At 40.0% G+C, this 18,820-nt stretch overlaps 1 protein-coding gene across 1 annotated transcript; it reads right to left on the reverse strand.

The window, feature by feature from the left end:
- Window positions 1-6,208: 6,208 nt before the first annotated feature.
- Window positions 6,209-18,109, reverse strand: npffr2a (neuropeptide FF receptor 2a; the record flags this gene model as incomplete). The annotated part of the gene is made up of 3 exons (XM_080738031.1): window positions 6,209-7,058; window positions 12,624-12,723; window positions 17,782-18,109. The coding sequence occupies 3 exons, from the start codon at window positions 18,107-18,109 to the stop codon at window positions 6,209-6,211; spliced, it is 1,278 nt and encodes a 425-aa protein (XP_080594157.1).
- Window positions 18,110-18,820: the final 711 nt, after the last annotated feature.

The raw sequence follows: 18,820 nt of genomic DNA on the forward strand, positions 1-18,820 counted from the left end.
TAGAGAATCAAAAGTGTGTTGCAACGTTTGTAGTACAGTAAATGTAACTCACTACACACAGTATGCAGACAGTATCTGCATATATCCATGTTTCAAAAAGTCAAGAAAATGAAAGTATTTAAAGTGATCCCTGACTAATACGACAAATATGCCTTAATACATTATAATTGTCCTCTATAACTACAATGTAAAATTAAAAACACCTCAATTATTTTATTTCTTCTAGAAATAGCTAATCTTTCACTCAATAGGGGAAATGCCCGTCGCAAGTTGATGATGTCATAAATGTCAAGTGTGATCTATCCCTATGGAATTAATGGCATGCATGTGAAAATAAAAACAAACTTAATACTTCCTATGGTTAATATGAGCATCAAATCAATATTTCAAATGTGTTTGTGTTTGGTTTTTTTGCACATGCATGCCATAAAAATGACACATGACATTTATGACATCATCAACTTGCGACAGGCATTTCCCCTACTGAGTGAAAGATTAGCTATTTCTAGAAGAAATAAAATATTTAAGGTGTTTTTAATTTTACATTGTAGTTATAGAGGACAATTATAATGTTTTAAGACATATTTGTCGTATTAGTCAGGGATCACTTTAAAGGACAACTTTAGTTTTGTACAACAAGGGTTCATATTTTAGATTGTAATTAAAGAATATAAAAGATGAGTGTTAAATTGATTTCATTTACTTCTTTCTATTGTTTTAGAGATTCTTATTTCAGTGGTTGGGGGCATGCGTACAAGTGGCTAAATATGTCATTTTACACAGAATAAGCCCATTCCCAAGATACAACGCAACCTTTCATGGTTGGATGTGACTTATGGGGGCGAGAGGTGTTACTGTAAATAGCAATAAAGAAACTGCTGGCTTATTGTGTCTAAAAAGACATATTTAGCCACTTGTACGCATGCCCCCATGCGTACGCATGCCCCACATTTTAGCACGGTAAACGCGATAAAAAAAAATAGAACGAAGCAAATGAAAACATTTTAACACTCACTTTTTCTTTTCTCTAATTACAATCTAAAATATGAACCCTTGTTGTAAAAAAAAAACAAAGTTGTCCTTTAAGTCTCTCGAGACATCTCTCACCGACCAATGGACAATCATATGATGATGGGCTCACACAATTTTCAAGTGCTTCAGTCTGTCCAACGGAAGGGCTGAAAATGCAAAGAAACTAGTGGATGTTGGGCCTCACTTCTGTTTCATATCTGCAGTTTAGTAAATAAACTATATCCTACTGTAAAATAAATTAGTTGAATCATTTCTAGGTTGCATCAGAAATGCATATTTTAAAAATATATATATTAGTTTGTTCATTACGATGAAGGTTGTTCATTATGATGACGGCTTCCATTCACAAGTTCCGTACTTAAACTCTCTGTAGCAATTGACGCGTGTGGAAGAGTTGTCTGTCTGGTCTGGTGCGGGAGATTATAAAAGCATGTTATCTGCAGCACAGGCACTGAAGAACAAAAATCCATAACATATATTTACAATTATTGTAAATACTATCATACCTACAGTATACTGCACATTGTGTTCGGTGTGTGTGAAAAGCAAGGCCATATAATCATTTGAATTATTGTGCTTGTTTGGTAGTTTAATACCCTGGACTCCTTACAGTACAGTATGTATATCGGTTATCTAAATACATCATAATAAATCATTAAATGAATCTCTGGTAATAATTGAGTAGAATGAGCATGTATTGATCATTCAAGCGATTGTGCTCCGGCTTGGGTCAATGGAACTAACGTATTAGGCCTACACTTTAAGTGTATTTATTGGCAGCACAATGACAACTCACTTTCAATAGATTAAAATTGTAGTGTTTTGACAATTATTTGGGGGCCCACTTGCAATAGCCCCACGCCCCGGCCCCCAGGTTGAGGACCAGTATATTAATAAGACATAGCAAGGATACAGTATAGTGAAAGTGGGGTTGATGCTGTCCTGATGGTGTTCAAACTGTATGTTTTGAACAGAAAGGGACATTCTCAGTCAGCATGCTGCCCTGGCCTTAAAGACTTATATTTCGTCACTGTCGGTCAGAAACTATCTCCAAATTTCCAGGACTGATGTAGGCTACACATTACTTTACACTACTGTTTAGTGTTTACGCCGCAGAAATGGCGGGCGGCGCCATCGGTCTAGACAGGGGAGATCTAATGATCTTTTATATGTCCTATCAGGGGCGTCACAAGGGAGGGAAAAGTGGGACTGAGTTACTAGGACCCAAGGCGGAGGGGCCTTAATTATTTTATACTTTAACTATAGGTGCCGCGCTGCAAGCTTGTAGATCTGCTATTTTTGAAAAGTCGTGAAAATGTGTGCAAATCTTTGAATATACGGTATGTATTTTTAAGCGAACATTTGTAACTCAAATTTTGCTTCTGGGGGGTCCCTGGAACTACATTTCTTTTTTAGATGAGGTCCGTGGCCAAATACATATCATTTTGGGGGCCTTGACATGAAAAGGTTTGAGCACCACTGACATAGAAACATGGGTTAAATGGGTTAAACCCTATGAAGAACATTCATGGGGGGCCCGCAGTGAATCCTTGTACCCAGGGCCCAGAATTTGGTGCGATACCCCTGTGTCCTATGTTGTGTAATGGTCACTGAAGTATGGCCATTTGAAGTGTTAGACACTGCTATAACACTACTGCCGAGCAGTGATACACTTGCAGCACCCAGGTCCACAGTCACCTGTGTGACTTCCGGGTTGCACCATAGAACTTCACATCCCTCAGAGTGTGTGTTGAGAGCTTGTAGATGTACTATTTTCACTAGTTTAGAAATGGGGCTAAAACATATTTTTTGCCACCCCCTATTTCTTACGCCTCTGCATGTTCACAAAGAGAAAAATACACCTTTTTGTGAGATTTCCACTGGTGCTGTACTTTCATAACAGGCTCCATCTATGAATGAACCTTTGTGTTTTTACATAGGTTTCAGAATAAAGGTTCACTGTATCGATCTGACTGCCTCCTTGTGTCACTTTAGCAGATCAATTATTTCGAGCTCCTCAAAGAAGATGGCGCATGCTGATCTATATCAACATGCCTGCCAGGCTGCCAATCAATATCAATGCACCTGCTAACAAATTGTTTCCTTATCATCTTACTTCAATGTTGTCACATGTTGCTTCATCTATAGTTGCCTCCTAGCTGTTCCCTACAGCTGAGGGCTATAATGGTACAATTTCAGTTAGGGCATTGAGGGTTTCTCAAACATCTTCAAAATGATATGCTATTTTCTAATTAGAAAGATGCAATTCTGGGAAATTGCAAGTGTGTTTGCTGTGGCGCGAATCCGCTGGGAAATGAATTCTGTCTTACCATTTATATTAGATATTGTGATGTCAAGTGAAGCATCACTTTTCTGTTGTGCAGTCGACCAAGGTCGGGAAACACATTCTCTAATAAATACAATACTGTGTTGCCTAGCACAGTGGTTCTCAACCTTTTCAGGCCGCGACCCCCAGAATAATCATAATTTGTCAACTGGGGACCCCTCAGGCCCTCACCCTGAAAAGCACTTGGGATTGTAGGAGTTGGCATTACATTAGTTTGACTCCGTCTGTTCCATTGTGAAAATAGCAGATCAACATGCTCACAACGTCTCGCAAACGCAAGGCGTTGTGAGCATGTAGATCGCCTTTTTTCACAATTCCGGGCCTCTAATATTTGACCATTTTGGCCAATGTTTGACCAATATACTAAAAATTTCTTAAAAGTCTTTAATTTGTTACTTTAGCAATGTGCAGATGCACTTATACTGTAATTGGACTGTTTACTATTGAGTGAGAAAACAATGTTAACATTAAGCTAAATATCTGGGGGACCGGGACCCCCTAACAGGTTGAGAATCACTGGCCTTGCACACTAACTATAAAGACAGTTAAAAAGTCCACCATTATAACAAAGACAATGGTGAAAGATATAGTTATCATTATAGTTATAGCACTAGGTGTGAACGGCCCTTTATACTCCTTTATACATAAATAATAAACTTCCCAGCTTATTAGAGCCCAGGGTAAAACTATGAAGTGAAGGGGGTGCTTATATATTCTTGAATACAGGATGCGAAGGGACGGGGTTGAAACTGATAGGAGCTAACCGTCACACAGCATCACAGCAAACACAGTAGTGGTATATTTCCCCATGAAATATTCAGTGAATCAGACTGCAGTGTGTAGGCCTATTATACTTCACATGAAAGATATACCGGCATGTGTATGCCACAGTTAGATATATTAATATCAGTATGACATTATTAAATCATATAATATAACCTTGAGTTTCTACTGACGGGTGAACGTTTTCTTTTTTGTCTACATAATTTGCTCACAGCTCGCTGGCTTTATGGAGATGAACAGTTATTGGGTAAAAAGATCAATTAAGAGATCTCTGCAAAAACTACTTGAATTATGCAGGTGCGCTGGGAATGTAATTAATTGTGAGGTTACTGGCCTGTAAAGACTTTAGTATTCTGTGATGAGGTACATCAATGACTAGGCTTGAACTGTGGCATTTGTGTATTCAAATCATTAAATTATGCATGTGTGCAGAACGGTGGAGAGGAGAGATTTAAATGTAACAAGTCAGTCTGCAAAGCACTTTTATCTCAAACATGTACAGTACCAAGCAATTATTCTACTAAATATAAGTCTGACTGTATGACATTTCTATTCACTTAATTCATTGGCCAACACTCTCTCTCCACTGACTTTGTCTCCACTTCCTACTTACATTTGAACATGGCACAGTTGTTCCAACAAAGGTGATAGGTACTGTATAGCTCATAAGATGTATTTCAGGGATAATATACTGTAAGACAGTGGTTCTCAATCTGTGGGTCAGGGGGTCCCCAGATGATTAACCTAATGTTCAACATTGTTTTCTCACTCAACAGTAAAAAAAAAAAAAAAAAAAAAAAAAAAAAAAAAAACAACATCAAGTTTGAGTGTATAGAGGGTATCAGCACATTTCTAAAGTGTCAAAATTAAACATTGGCCAAATTGTCAAATACTAGAGGCAGAAATTGTGAAAATAGCTGATCTACATGCTCACAATGCCTTGTGAGCATGTAGATCTGCTATTTTCACAACAGAACCATGTTATACAAAATGTAATAACTCAACTTTTAGTGTTCGTCGCTCGTCAGGCTGGGGGGGTCCCCAGTTCAAATAAGAATATTTTGGGGCCTGAAAAGGTTGAGAACCACTGATATAAGAGGTCCATGTGGCTTGCTAAATAAAAATACAATATTCAGTGCTGAATAAGTACATTTAAACAATAACTCCTCTCCTTACATGTTGGCTTTGCCTGTACAGTATACCCAACACATCACGGTGCTAAACTCATATGAACCTGCAGCGTGTCTTCATTTGTTTTCTGTATAACATAATGTGTATAATATGTTTCTCTGAATCTCCAACAGTAAAATGGGATGCAGAGCCTTCAACTGTCAGGCTCCTTTCTTGAGGACCCATCTTCCAGTCTTGGTCCAGAATGTATGTACCCTCTCTATACATTAAAATCTTCCTTTTTGATCAAGCTTATAGCGACTTAGTTATGCTGCTATAGGCTTAGCCTGTGTGGGGGGTGGGGGGACCTCCTATGGCTTACCAAGCTCCTCTCCCTCTCATGTCCCATCACCATCAATACATGTCTGTCTGTCTGTCTGTCTGTCTGTCTGTCTGTCTGTCTGTCTGTCTGTCTGTCTGTCTGTCTGTCTGTCTGTCTGTCTGTCTCTGTCTCTCTCTCTCTCTCTCTCTCTCTCTCTCTCTCTCTCTCTCTCTCTCTCTCTCTCTCTCTCCCCTCTCTCTCTCTCTCTCTCTCTCTCTCTCTCTCTCTCTCTCTCTCTCATACAATTATACAATGTCATAAAACTGTAAGAAATATAACATGTATGCCATGCAAACCACATCTTTGGTCATTTTCTGGATGTTATATGTGTGTCATAGTTTTTTGTGTTTCTGTGTATTTTCAGTACTGTGTGTATGTTATTTTGAGCACCCTACTGTCAGATTTCCCATCTTGTTAGAATAAAGCCTTGAAATTGCAGTGTACTTTTCTTTTTCCATCTCTTTATTGTTACATGGTGCAACTAGGGTTCTCTCTCAAAATGTCAAAAGCCTTTCGCCTATCACCGTTAAGAGTGCTTTCATGTCCGTTTGCCATCAAATCGACACCACAGTGACGCCACCGCTGCTCGGAGACACCTTCTCCAAGTCCTCCATGACCAAGTCCTGCTCATTGACATGGTTCACTCGCCTGGAGCCACTGTTGTCCAGGCTGTTGAGGGAGATAGGCTCCATGGTCGCTTGCAGATTGGCCGGAAGCACCGAGTTCCCTTGGAGTCGGTGCGAGTAAGACTTTCCTCGCTGGCCGTCTGCCGCGCACACGCCCAGCTTGAACGCAGCTTGGAACCCCCGGCGGAAATTCTCATTGAAGAAGCCATAGATGATGGGGTTAACGCTGCTGTTGAAGAACGCCAGCCAATGGGCGAAGGGATAAATGTAGATGTTGACGATCCTGTGCTGGTGCTCGGTTAGACTAGCATAGTCGGTCAACATCATGAGGGTCCACAGGGGCAGCCAGGACAGGATGAAAAGCAACGCCACTATCAGCAGCATCTTAATCACTCTCTGTTTCTTCTTGGACACGGTATGGCGGTTGTCGTGGCCCGGCTTTCCCTCCAGAGGGACGGCAGTCTTGAACAGCGTTATGCCGATGCGGGCATACATGATCACGATGAGCGACAGGGGAGCCAAGTAGATGTTTGCAAACAGAACGGTGGTGTATATCTTCCGCATCTCCTGGTTGGGCCAGTTCTCCCTGCACCAGTACAAAGGCCTCGTCTTGTTGTCATACCCCAGCAACACCCGTACGGTTTGCTCTTTGATCACTTGCAGCATGACACCGGAGGGACACATGATTGATATGGCCAGCACCCAGATAATGACTATAATCAAAGTTGCAGTAGATATTGTCAGCTTTTGCTTGAACGGGTATACGATGCATCTGAATCTGGAAGAAAAAAAAAAAAAAAACAGAATGAAGACATTTGGTGTTCTCCCACATCTATCCATTAAAACAACAACACACTGTATTATGTATGTTGTTGCAGTCAGGCAGAAACCTTGTATGTCCATATTTCAACAACGTTTATACAGTGTAGCCTACTGTATGATTCCATAATTGGGTTATATTCAGGCAGCTGTGTGCATAATGTAATTTTCATTTTCTGGAGGCAGCAACATCTGCGAACCTGTCAACTCTGACTCAATATTATGTTGTCCGTGGGTGTTATATTCCCTGTTTTGTTTAGCAAATGTACTGTATTTATTCATACTGTATTCATCATATACTGTCAAAAGTCCTAAAACAGTGAGGTGGACAGAAAGTGGATTTTGTGAACAGAAGTCCACAAAGCGTGTGTTCTATGTGGGAAGAACCAAACGTCGCCTTAGGGACCGTCTAGCTGAGCATAAGTATGCTATTCGCACAAACAACATGGTATATCCAATAGCAAGACATTTTAAAGAAATGCACAACAGTAATGATGGTTTGCTGCGCATCATTGGTCTTGAGCAGATAAAACCGCTAACCAGAGGCGGAGATCGGCTCAGAAAATTAAACCAGAGAGAAACATTTTGGATCCACTCCCTAGACGCACTGTGTCCTCCAGGTCTGAATGAGGATATAGACTTTATGTTTTGCAATTATACTTTTCTTTGCTTTAAGTTTGCTTTTTTGTTATTGGTATTTTGTTATATATATTATTTTTTCGTTCTCTTTATTTAGTCTTATTGGCTAATTGATTGATTGCTCCATTCATTGTCCCTCCTATGTAAATTACCTTTTGTGCTGCTCACACACACACATGTGCAATTCTGGGTGTGTGTCCTATAAGTGCTGATTGACTGGGTCTCTGCTACTCTGCAGCCCTCTGTATATAATGACTTCTGTTTGTCTGTTTGCCTCATATATGCCCTGATGAAGACCCCGAGAGGGTCGAAACATGTCGGCTTTTATTATGTCTTGAAATAAAGTACACTGCTTTTACGTCCGTTCCCCTCCTTTTTATTTTTTGAGTGCTCGGATCCTCCTTCTCTTTTTTAGAAGTCCACAAAGCATTGTCCTTGACACTATTTCCTAATAGAAGGTTAACACATCCACACACTGGTTTGAAGCTCCAAAAACATTTTAATGATGGCGCAACATTTCAACCTTATTAGGTCTTCATCAGGCTGCCAGGTACCAGATGTGCATGCACTCAATCTCCTCTTTGAACTTGATATTTCCTAAGCCAGCTTTATGCTTTGGGTATAGTATACTGTATCAATCCCTTTATCTTTAGCTTACCTTAAATGAAAGCCATGGGTGAAAACCATTTTTCCCCATTCCCTGAGGCACCCATGCAGCTAATCAAAAGGTAGGATTGATGGGTAAATCCCACTGCTCCTATGCTTGAAGTGTGTTTTTACACTTGAAACACCTCTCTGATATGAACTCATCAAAAACTGGTATAGGTTTACGTGCCACAAATAGCAAAGAGCTCAATGTGATTCTTTTCTGCTTTACCATTTACAGTAACAGGTTTGGATGGATGGATGGATGGATGGATGGATGGATGGATAGATGGATGGACGGACGGAAGGACAAAAGCAAAATTATTTATATTTATAATAAGGTCGATGATCTTTATAAATGATTAAATTGTTTTGTTTGATTACATTTTACACCCCTAGAGATAGTACTATAATTATGCCTTATTGTATTTCTACTTGACATACATCAGAGTACATAGGGTTAATAATTGGTTACAAGTATTGTTACAAAGGATATGACATTTGGCTACATCACTACCTAATCTGATGCAACGCCAGCATGACATCATCACATGTTTTTTTTTTCTTTTTCTTTTTTTCAGGGCTTTTCTACCTTTATTTACATTGTAGGAGATGGACAGGAACCATGGAGTCATGGAGAGACACGCAGCAAAGTGCGCCGGCAACGGGATTCCACAGAATCGTATTTGTGTTACAGGTAGTTCTACCCATACTGTATCTGTATGCCGGGTTCATGGATCAGTAGGTATGTATACAGTAAATGAAGATGTGACATCACACTGGTGTTGTGCCAGATTAAGTGGTGATCTCATGCCAAACATCATGTCCTTTGCAACTACCGTCCCTAAATTTCATGTCTAAATTTTATAGATATTATAATTGCTGCTTCATTAAAGAGAATGCGATGCGATAGGCACAACAGAGCGATGAAATGTCGTGACATGCAAATGAAGATATGAGCTAACGATGTGCAGAAAAGTCTGTTTTAGCAGCCAAGAGCCTTGCTCCAACAGCCATACAAGCTTTATTGTAAGTAGGTAACTTACTTTAAAAATGAATCAATGAATCCATCCATCCATCCATTCATCCATCCAAGCTAGAACTAGATAGCCCATCCCTGATTGGCTACAGGCGTAAACACAGACAGATATTGGACAGATACGCCACAGATGAATGCAGTACTTGCATGCTCTGCTGGTGCACTTAACTACTGCTCACTCCAATCTACAAAGCATGCGATTTCAAGCCCTTTGGTGGAATAGGATCAACGTAATGGTGTTGATCACCGTACCATTGATCATATTCCATCAAAGGGCTTGAAGCCTCTGTAGCAACTCATAATGTAATAACGGCTCATAATGTAATAAGGGCTCATAATGTAATAAGAAAAATGTAATAAAAACTCATAATGTAATAATCAGCTCATAATGTAATAAAAAAACGAGCGCATAACGTAATAATGGATTTTTCAATAATGTAATAATGTAATAATGTGTTACATTAAGAACCTCCACATAGGAGGCTCATAATGTAATAAAACTTCATAATGTAATAATGTATTTGTGTCACATTATGAGCTGATTATTACATTATGAGCTTTTATTACATTTTAATTATTACATTATGCGCTTGTTTTTTATTACATTATGAGCTGATTATTACATCATGAGTTTTTATTACATGTTTTTATTACATTATAAGCCATTATTAATTTATGAGTTGCTACACACCCTGCCAACTTTGTTGATGAAGAATGGAGCAACTATCTGCTAAAGATGCAGCAAATGAATACATATGGGGATCATTTAGCTGTACAAAGAGCATCCACAATGTTCAACATACAGTTTGTGATTGTATCGACACTGGGTGTTGATACAACATCGATAATATCCCCATGTGGTCAGTATGACAGTCTGCCAATGCTAGTTCTGGGCCACTTTGCCGAAGGTCATGGGGATCATTATGTAAGCCTTGGTGGACCAGTCACACACTTGATTCAAAGAGATCAGGAAGCAGAGGAGAGCGCACCACTTCGATCTGTCCCTCATTCTGGCCCTAAGTCTAGCCCTCACTCTGGCCCTGACTCGGTCCCTCACTCTGGTCTGGCCCTAAATCTGGCCCTCACTCTAGCCATAAGGCCCTTACTCTGGCCCTGACCCGGTACTTCACTCTGGCCCTAGGTCTGGACAGATCGAAGTGGTGCGCTCTTTGAATCAAGTGTGTGACTGGTCCATCAAGGCTTACATAATGGTCCCCATGACCTTCGGCAGGGGTTGACACTAAGGTCTAAGAGGCACTTGCCCGTCGGGCAAGTACAGGTCATGTTCTACTTGCCCAAAGGTCATGTACACTTGCCCAAAAAGTAAATCGTCCATTATAAAATGATAGGTAAGATTTTAATTACCACTCAATTTAACTCAATAACAATTTTGAATCATACTTCAATACCTCCAAATCCAAATACCTAGGTAGTTATGATTGCTATGGTTTCACACTTCGTCATTGTCTCCACCAGCCGAAGGCATGGGGGAGAGTATGTTTTCCCCTTCGTCCGTCCGTGCGTCCGTCCGTCCGTGCGTCCGTCCGTCCGTGCGTGCGTCCTCGCAGTTTGTGTGCACCAAATCTCGTCGCCGTTTGCCCGGTCACTGCCAAAGTGAGCACACACCTTCCCTGGATGCCAATCTAGAACCTCTGCTCTAAATTTTTCAAATAGGCCTTTTCTAGCGCCACCTAGTGGCCGATGTTTGCAAAACACATTTCTGTGCACTACTCTTACAGATTTTGTCCAAAAATCCTACAAATCGGTAGGAAGTATCTCGACAGTCATGTGATCGACATGGATCTGTCCAATTTTGCATATTCCATCCTGATTGGCTAATATTGGCTTCCAAAGTTTGCAGGATTGCTCCGTTTTTGAACAAAATGCCTCAAATCGTCAACGCAGCTTGCGATTACCGTGAAATTTGCCACACATATTCCCACTAGGTCAAGGAACAAATGCTACCTTTTTCACATTGGCCTGTTATAGCGCCACCAGCAGGTAGACTTTAGCAAAACACATTTTTGGAACACAATGCTTCAAATCATGCATGCAGCGTCCGATTGCCATGAAAGGTCTAAGGTGAAGAACATATGCCACCCTTTTTACATTGGCCTATTATACAGTATAGCACCACCAGGATGCACGGCAGTTGGCAGGGTGTGTAGCAACTCATAATGTAATAAGGGCTTATAATGTAATAAAAACATGTAATAAAAACTCATAATGTAATAATCAGCTCATAATGTAATAAAAAACAAGCGCATAATGTAATAATTAAAATGTAATAAAAGCTCATAATGTAATAATCAGCTCATAATGTAATAAAAATACATTATTACATTATGAAGTTTTATTACATTATGAGCCTCCTATGTGGAGGTTCTTAATGTAACACATTATTACATTATTACATTATTGAAAAATCCATTATTACGTTATGCGCTTGTTTTTTTATTACATTATGAGCTGATTATTACATTATGAGTTTTTATTACATTTTTCTTATTACATTATGAGCCCTTATTACATTATGAGCCGTTATTACATTATGAGTTGCTACAGCCTCCTCTGACCTCTCCAGAAGGCAATGCACCTCATCATATATTATATTGTATATATTTACTTAATAAAGAAATGGAGGGGCTGTCCACCCACCGTGGCACCATTTTGGTCATATGCTCAAGTGGTGCAGCATTTGGAGCAGACGTTCGAATCGTCTCTAAGATCATTAGTGCCAATCACTGAATACCTACTCATCGTTAAGCCTTCCCACTCTTCTATGATGCCATGGCAAATGAATCATCTTCCAAATCATGCTAATCGTGTCAAAATGTCAGCAGCAGGATTAAGGTTAATGGTCGTCAGTGTAGGTTGTCTGCCACAGATCAGGTCTTCGACCACAAACGTGCTTGGTCATTGATGATTAAAGACAGGCACTGAATCATAGAAATCACACCCAGTGTGAAGTGAGAGGTGCCTTTTATCAGTCAATTGCTTGTGACGTCCCACGAAGCTTGGCCAATGCCAAGCTTTGCGGGACATACGGACGGACATACAGACGAACATACGGACATACCCACAAAGCCAGATGTAGGAGCGGTTAGCACCGCTCAAACGGGAGTGTTTGACAGTGACTGTCAATGTTGTAGATGAAGAGCCACAACATGGTGTGTGAAACATGAAACTGCGTTACTGTACCTGTCCACCGCGATCGCAACCAGGGTGAAGACAGATGCAGAGACGGAGATGCCTTGAACCATGCCGCTCATTTTGCACACCAGGCTTCCAAACGGCCATCCTGTCGAAAAACAAAGAAAGCAGCATTCAGCTGTTTGTAGAACAGTACAGCATTGGTGCTCATTTATGTGAGCCAAAATCATCTAAGTCAACACATGCCGACACAAAACAATTGTCACTGATAAGTACCATAATAGCACACAGGGAGGTTTGCCGGCCTCCTCATTACAGTCGTTATAAAAACCTAACCAATAGTTTCATAATAATGGTTGTCGAATAAAACTTTCCATAAGAATAGAGTCTTTCCATAAATGCATATAATGCTTTGGCAGAGACAGATTGCAGTCTGACCTGTAGCGAGTTGTCCCTCTAGCAGTGCAGCTATAAACCAAAGCATTGCCTTTCTGACACTTTAAGATTGTAAAGAAATATATAATATGTGCAGTACATAAATGGGTACATTTATTCTTATAAAGTGTGCATACATACAGATATATACAGTTCAGTACACATTTAGCCTTTTCCTTCCCTTTACTTTCATTTTTGTTATTCATTAATTATGTATTTTGTTGCTACTTATATGTATAATTAATCAAATCTTCAATCTGAATCTTGAACCTGATAAGCCATATTTATATACGATAACAGAATGTAATAATTGTTTAGTTGAATTAATTTGTTTGGATCAGTGCTGACTTACGGCTGATAAAAAGCAGGTCTGGAGCAGATTAAAAATTAGATAAATAAATAAATTCTGACAGTGTTCCTGAACAAGGGAAGTAGGAGAATAGCTATTCTTTACAGTTTGTAGCCTAAACACATACTGTACAATTCTATCTTTCAGAAAGGAATGGTAGGCTAGTTAAGGTTCAAAAAATATCGTTCTCAATTGAAGTGGATGGTAGTGTCTGTCCACACTGCTACCATCCACTCCCATCCACTTTTATTGAGAAATATATTTTTTATCTTTATCGTTATCTTTATCTTGCCCGGTGGGAATGTCCCTTTACATGACGGGCAGTGAGCTGTTAGGAATGCGACAAAACCAAAAAGATCTCCATGAATTCTAGTCTCCATGGGGTGAGTAATCGATAGAAAAAAGTCATTTTGGTGGTGAACTAAAGTACCAAGTAAAAGTACTAAAGCTTTTCAAAAATGGTCTTTTTCGAAAATAGCAGATCTACAAGCGTGTAGATTGGGTACTTTCGAATAGACAATAAGTACAAAATAGGTCTTTAGGTTGCAGTCACACCAACCTTTGCAGTCATAACTGCAGACACTTTTTACACAGCAGTCTGAAGACTCAGACTCCACCCTCACCCCTAGCACTCCTCTGTCCCTTCTTGTCATCTTTTTGATAGATGCTAGTTTATTATGCAGAGGTTACATACTTGTTCACATGTTTTGTTACTTATTTATTAGGACCACGAATGTTGAGAATTATATTTTGATAGCATGCGATTGGGACAGATGCTATAGGTTCAATATATACCTATCATCCTATCCTAGTTTATTTGAGACACTGACTTGTTCAATGTATCTGCACTCTACTTATTGAATTATTGTCCGCATAGCTGTGGGAAGAGAGAAATACAACTAGATGGCGTAGATGCCCTCCAGCACCAAGGACAGCGATGCTGTTCCAAAGCACATGTAATCCAGCTTTGGAACTCTTTGTTCTAAGAGACGTAGGCAGTATAACAACACATGTTGCCTCTATTTCACTCTCTCTCTGGTGTACGGAGCGAAAAGCAACGATGACACATTTAAAACGGTAGAGATAGGGGCTGAAAAGGCACGCACATCCAAGGCCATATAGGCTGCGTGCTGGACTAAAGACAGGGTGTAATAAAGAAGAAAAGAGTCTGCACACCAAATTGCTGCTCCCAAAGTTATGTTTTACTTGGTAACGGACCTGAGGAAGAGGCAGCAATTTGGTGTGTGACATTTAAAATTGTAACCTTTGATTTACTGTACACAAAAACACAACTGACAAAGGGTTAGGGTTAGAATCAGGAAAGAATCAGGCAGCCCAAAAGAACATAATGCAGCATGGCATAGCGGCTCAACAGACCATAATATAGCATGGCAGCCCATCAGACTATTAACTATTGAAAAATAGCAGATATACAAGCTCACAGCGCGGCACTGAGTGCTGCGCTGCAAGCTTGTAGATCTGCTATTTTTGAAAAATCTTGAAAATGTGTGCAAGTCTTTGAATATTTCAAATCCTTCTAAGGGTTTTTTGAAAAACCTATGTTTCTATGTCAGTGGTGCTCAAACTTTTTCATGTGAAGGACCCCCAAAATGATATGTGTTTGGCCACAGACCACAATCTCAAAATATTTAGTAACAGGGACCCCCCAGAAGCGAAGAGTTACAAATGTCCATTAAAAAATACATATATTCAAAGATTTGCACACATTTTCATGACTTTTAAAAAATAGCAGATCTAAAAGCTCAGCAAGCTTGTATATCTGCTATTTTTCAATAGCTAAAGTATAAAATAATTAAGGCCCCCTCCACCTTGGAGGGCCTTATATATATATATATATATATATATATATATATATATATATATATATAGTTTGAATAAAACAGGCCTATTTTTTGAGGGAGGGCGAGTGCCAAAGTGCGGCCGGACTCATTTTTCTTCCCCTAACCCAGCAGTCCCTTTATTATTTATGTGAATAATGTGAATATTTGTTCATTCTAAATGTCCTGGGGGTTGGCCTGCCCTGCGAGGGAGTGTCAGTGTGTCACGAATCACGATCAGTCTATTTCTCTCTCTGGGTCTGTCTGTCTCTGCCTGCTTTCAGTGTTTCTACTCCGGCCACTCCCACATTGCAATCTCACCTCATTCCCAGTTACACACCTGTCTCCATTAGCCTGTATATACTGTAACTGGACTCATTCTACTCTTACACAGCCAGATCCTGGTTGATGTTACTGTGTGTCCCTGCCTATGTATGTCCTGCTGTTTGCCTCCTCACCTGATGTTGTAAACCTGTTGTGTTTACTATTTAATAAATACTGGACTTGACCTTCCCGCCTGCCTTGTTCTATCTCTGGGTCCTCATCTCCTGTGGGCGGGGTACATTGGCACCTTCAGCACCCCTAGTTCTTGAAGCTATTGACTAGTTTGCATACTTACTGCTCTTACTCTGATCTCGCACATGCAGGTCACTCTGCATAACAGCATCTGTTTAATGCCTACATACAGTATTGTATAAAATTGCGTTGCAGATTAAACTTTTTTCATAGATGTCATCAGGGCAGGAATTTCAGGGAGGCCATGAAGGCCATGGCCGTCGTTGCCCCTCGATTTGGCCTTGTGCCCCTCAAAAAAATGGCATGGCCTGAGGCCACTGTGGCCTTAATGCCCCAGCTGACTGTAGGCCTACCACTTTCTCCACTGTCTCTTTCTTGTCAATATGTAGACACCAGTGTCTCTTACTTGTCACCATACCAAAAAATATCTTCCAAGCCAATGAATGATCTAATTTTAACATAAGAGTTTAAGAGCTACGTTTCTCAAATGCCTTTTGACATTAACACTCTGATAAAGAGCCCAGGTTTTTTACGCAAATGAATGATGACCGGTAGATGACGTCAATATGACAATTCTTCTCTTGTCTTTAGCGCTTTGAAAAGTTTAAAGCCATTACTAGGAAAGAATTGGAAGTGAAGAAGGTAAGAAAGTAGACAAAAGTTCAGAGATCGCCATGGAAATAAAAACAATAATACACTTGACTTTTAAAGCAATTTTTGAAAATGGGTTTTAAATTGCTCCATCTACGCCTTCTCTCTCAGCTTTCCTACTTACTGGGATGAGGACTAACCACTCTCCCTCTTTAAAAACACACATGTGTTCTCCATCATGTCTACTTGACTAGTATACATTTAGTATTTTATTCATAGTAATATTATTGACCACTCCTTTTGTATGTCTGTGGCAAAAATATATTTTGAGGAAAATGTCCATCACAAGCCCAGGGGTTGATGACCCCTGACCAACGCAGTAAGTTTGATTTGTGCAGGGCTGAGGTTTCTTTCACTGCAGATAATCTGCATTTCAAAATCATCCTTAACCCCTAAATTCAATTAATTCTTTCAATGGTCTAAACCTTTTTATTTATTTTATTTGATGGCCTTCCTGCCCTAGCATTTGGCCTTTGTGCCCTAAAAAAACTGACAACACCAAAGGCCAATTGGCCTTGCCCCTAAAACGACGGAAATCTAGGCCTGGATGTCATAGATAACTTAAAGGGGTTATGTCATGCCTCGAAAATTATGATACAGAAGGCCACGTGGTCTCTCTGTAAACGGCCCTCCTCCCCGGCTAAAATCTAGTCTTCAACCACCCAACAGTGGGAGTGGTAATAGCGATTTTCATCATTTCAACAAATAAGCATAAACTAACTACTTGACCTATGACTAAGATATTTGAGGGGTAATATATTTTGTTATATACACAGATTTAGTAACAACGTACATTTTCATGTATAGTCATTTCCATTTTCTTTTTTCATGACAGAGAGTAGGCCTACAGTACTGGTACAGTAGAGGTCTCTGTGATCAATCATATTAGCTAATCGTCAGTGTTTATTTATTTGTATTATTCTTTGTTAACATGTAACATCAGACATTTAACCACTTTGGCTCTGTACTTGGTCTCCTCTTTTTTCCCCACTGCAGTAAACTTCTTTGCAGAAAATAGACAATCTACCTTACAAGCTCGTAGCAAGAGGCGTTGTGAGTTTGTACTGTAAATGTGTCATTTTTGGCTAATGTGCTCCTCAGAATAGGTTGCTAAGGTTCAAGTGGTTATAAGGCCCCCAGTAGTAACTCTGAGAACCCCCTGGGTCCTGTTGAAGAACCATTGCTCCACTCAAATATTGAGTAAGCAAGAGGCGAACATTGTGAAAATAGCTGATCTACATGCTCACAACACCTCGCATTTATCTGTGGAACCGGGTCACATTAAATGTAATGTAATGTAACCTACAATTCCAAGTGCTTGTCATTGTGGGGATCCCCTGTTAAAATATGATTATTTGGGGGGTCGCTGCCTGAAAAGGTTGAGAACCACTACCTTAGAGATATGGGTGCTGCTCACCTGTGATGATGTTGTCGAGAAGCGTTGTGGGCATGCAGAATATTCCCACCAAGAGGTCACTAACGGCAAGGTTTAGGATGAACAGGTTGGTGACCGTCCGCATATTCTTGCTCCTCAGCACAATGAAACACACCACTCCATTCCCGACCATGCACACCAGAAAGATCAGCAGGTAGGACACGATGAAGATGGCAGCTATGGGCGGCTGATGCAGGTAAAATCCAACGTACGTGACGTTTGCCTTGGGCGTGAAGTATTCATTCGAGGAGTTCAAAAACACCCAGTCGTCGTACAAAAAGGTGAAGTTGTTCTCAAATCCTTCATTCATCTTAAACCTAAACAAGAAAAGAAGTTAATTGACTTTTTCTCTCTTCATATAGCACAGCACTTTGCTAGAATGCTTGATGTTAGATGTTTCTAAAATTAGATGTAATCTAACGTGTTGTTGCGACACATTGTGAGCTTGTAGATTGCCTATTTTTGGTGAAGAGGGAAGGGGGAAAGGGAGGGGACCAAGTATAGACCCCTGGGGGACCCCATAATATAGGGGTTTAAGTGGTTAATGTGAACACTTAAAAATATCACAAACTTAAAACAAGCTTCTAAATCGTATACAGATACCCAGCCCAACTATCATTTGCCTTAATTTAAAATTAAGGCAAAATGTAGGTCCTAAATTGTTTACTGACCTCAATTACACCCCAAAAAAATGAACATTCAACATTCAGTGGTTTTTCTGTAATCTGTAGTTTTGGGAATAATTAGGCTCCGAAAAGTGGGTTCGTTTGCCTCTGGACGTACGCATCATCATCCAGGGGAGGATGTGGTTGTAGTAGGTGAGGGTGAACACAACAACTGAACTGGTAAATAATGGTAAATGGTGCACTGGATGGGCATCTGGTCAAAGATTTTATTGGGCATCATTTTCCCCCTTAACTGAAAAGACCAAACTAGTGGACCAAACACAGTGGAAAGTAACATCAAAGGTGATGATACACCCTCCCCTACAACCACATGAGCCAAACTTTCCTCATCCCAT

This window comes from Nannobrachium achirus (assembly GCF_963921795.1).
Source record: "Nannobrachium achirus genome assembly, chromosome: 12".
NCBI classification, from domain to species: Eukaryota; Metazoa; Chordata; class Actinopteri; order Myctophiformes; family Myctophidae; genus Nannobrachium; species Nannobrachium achirus.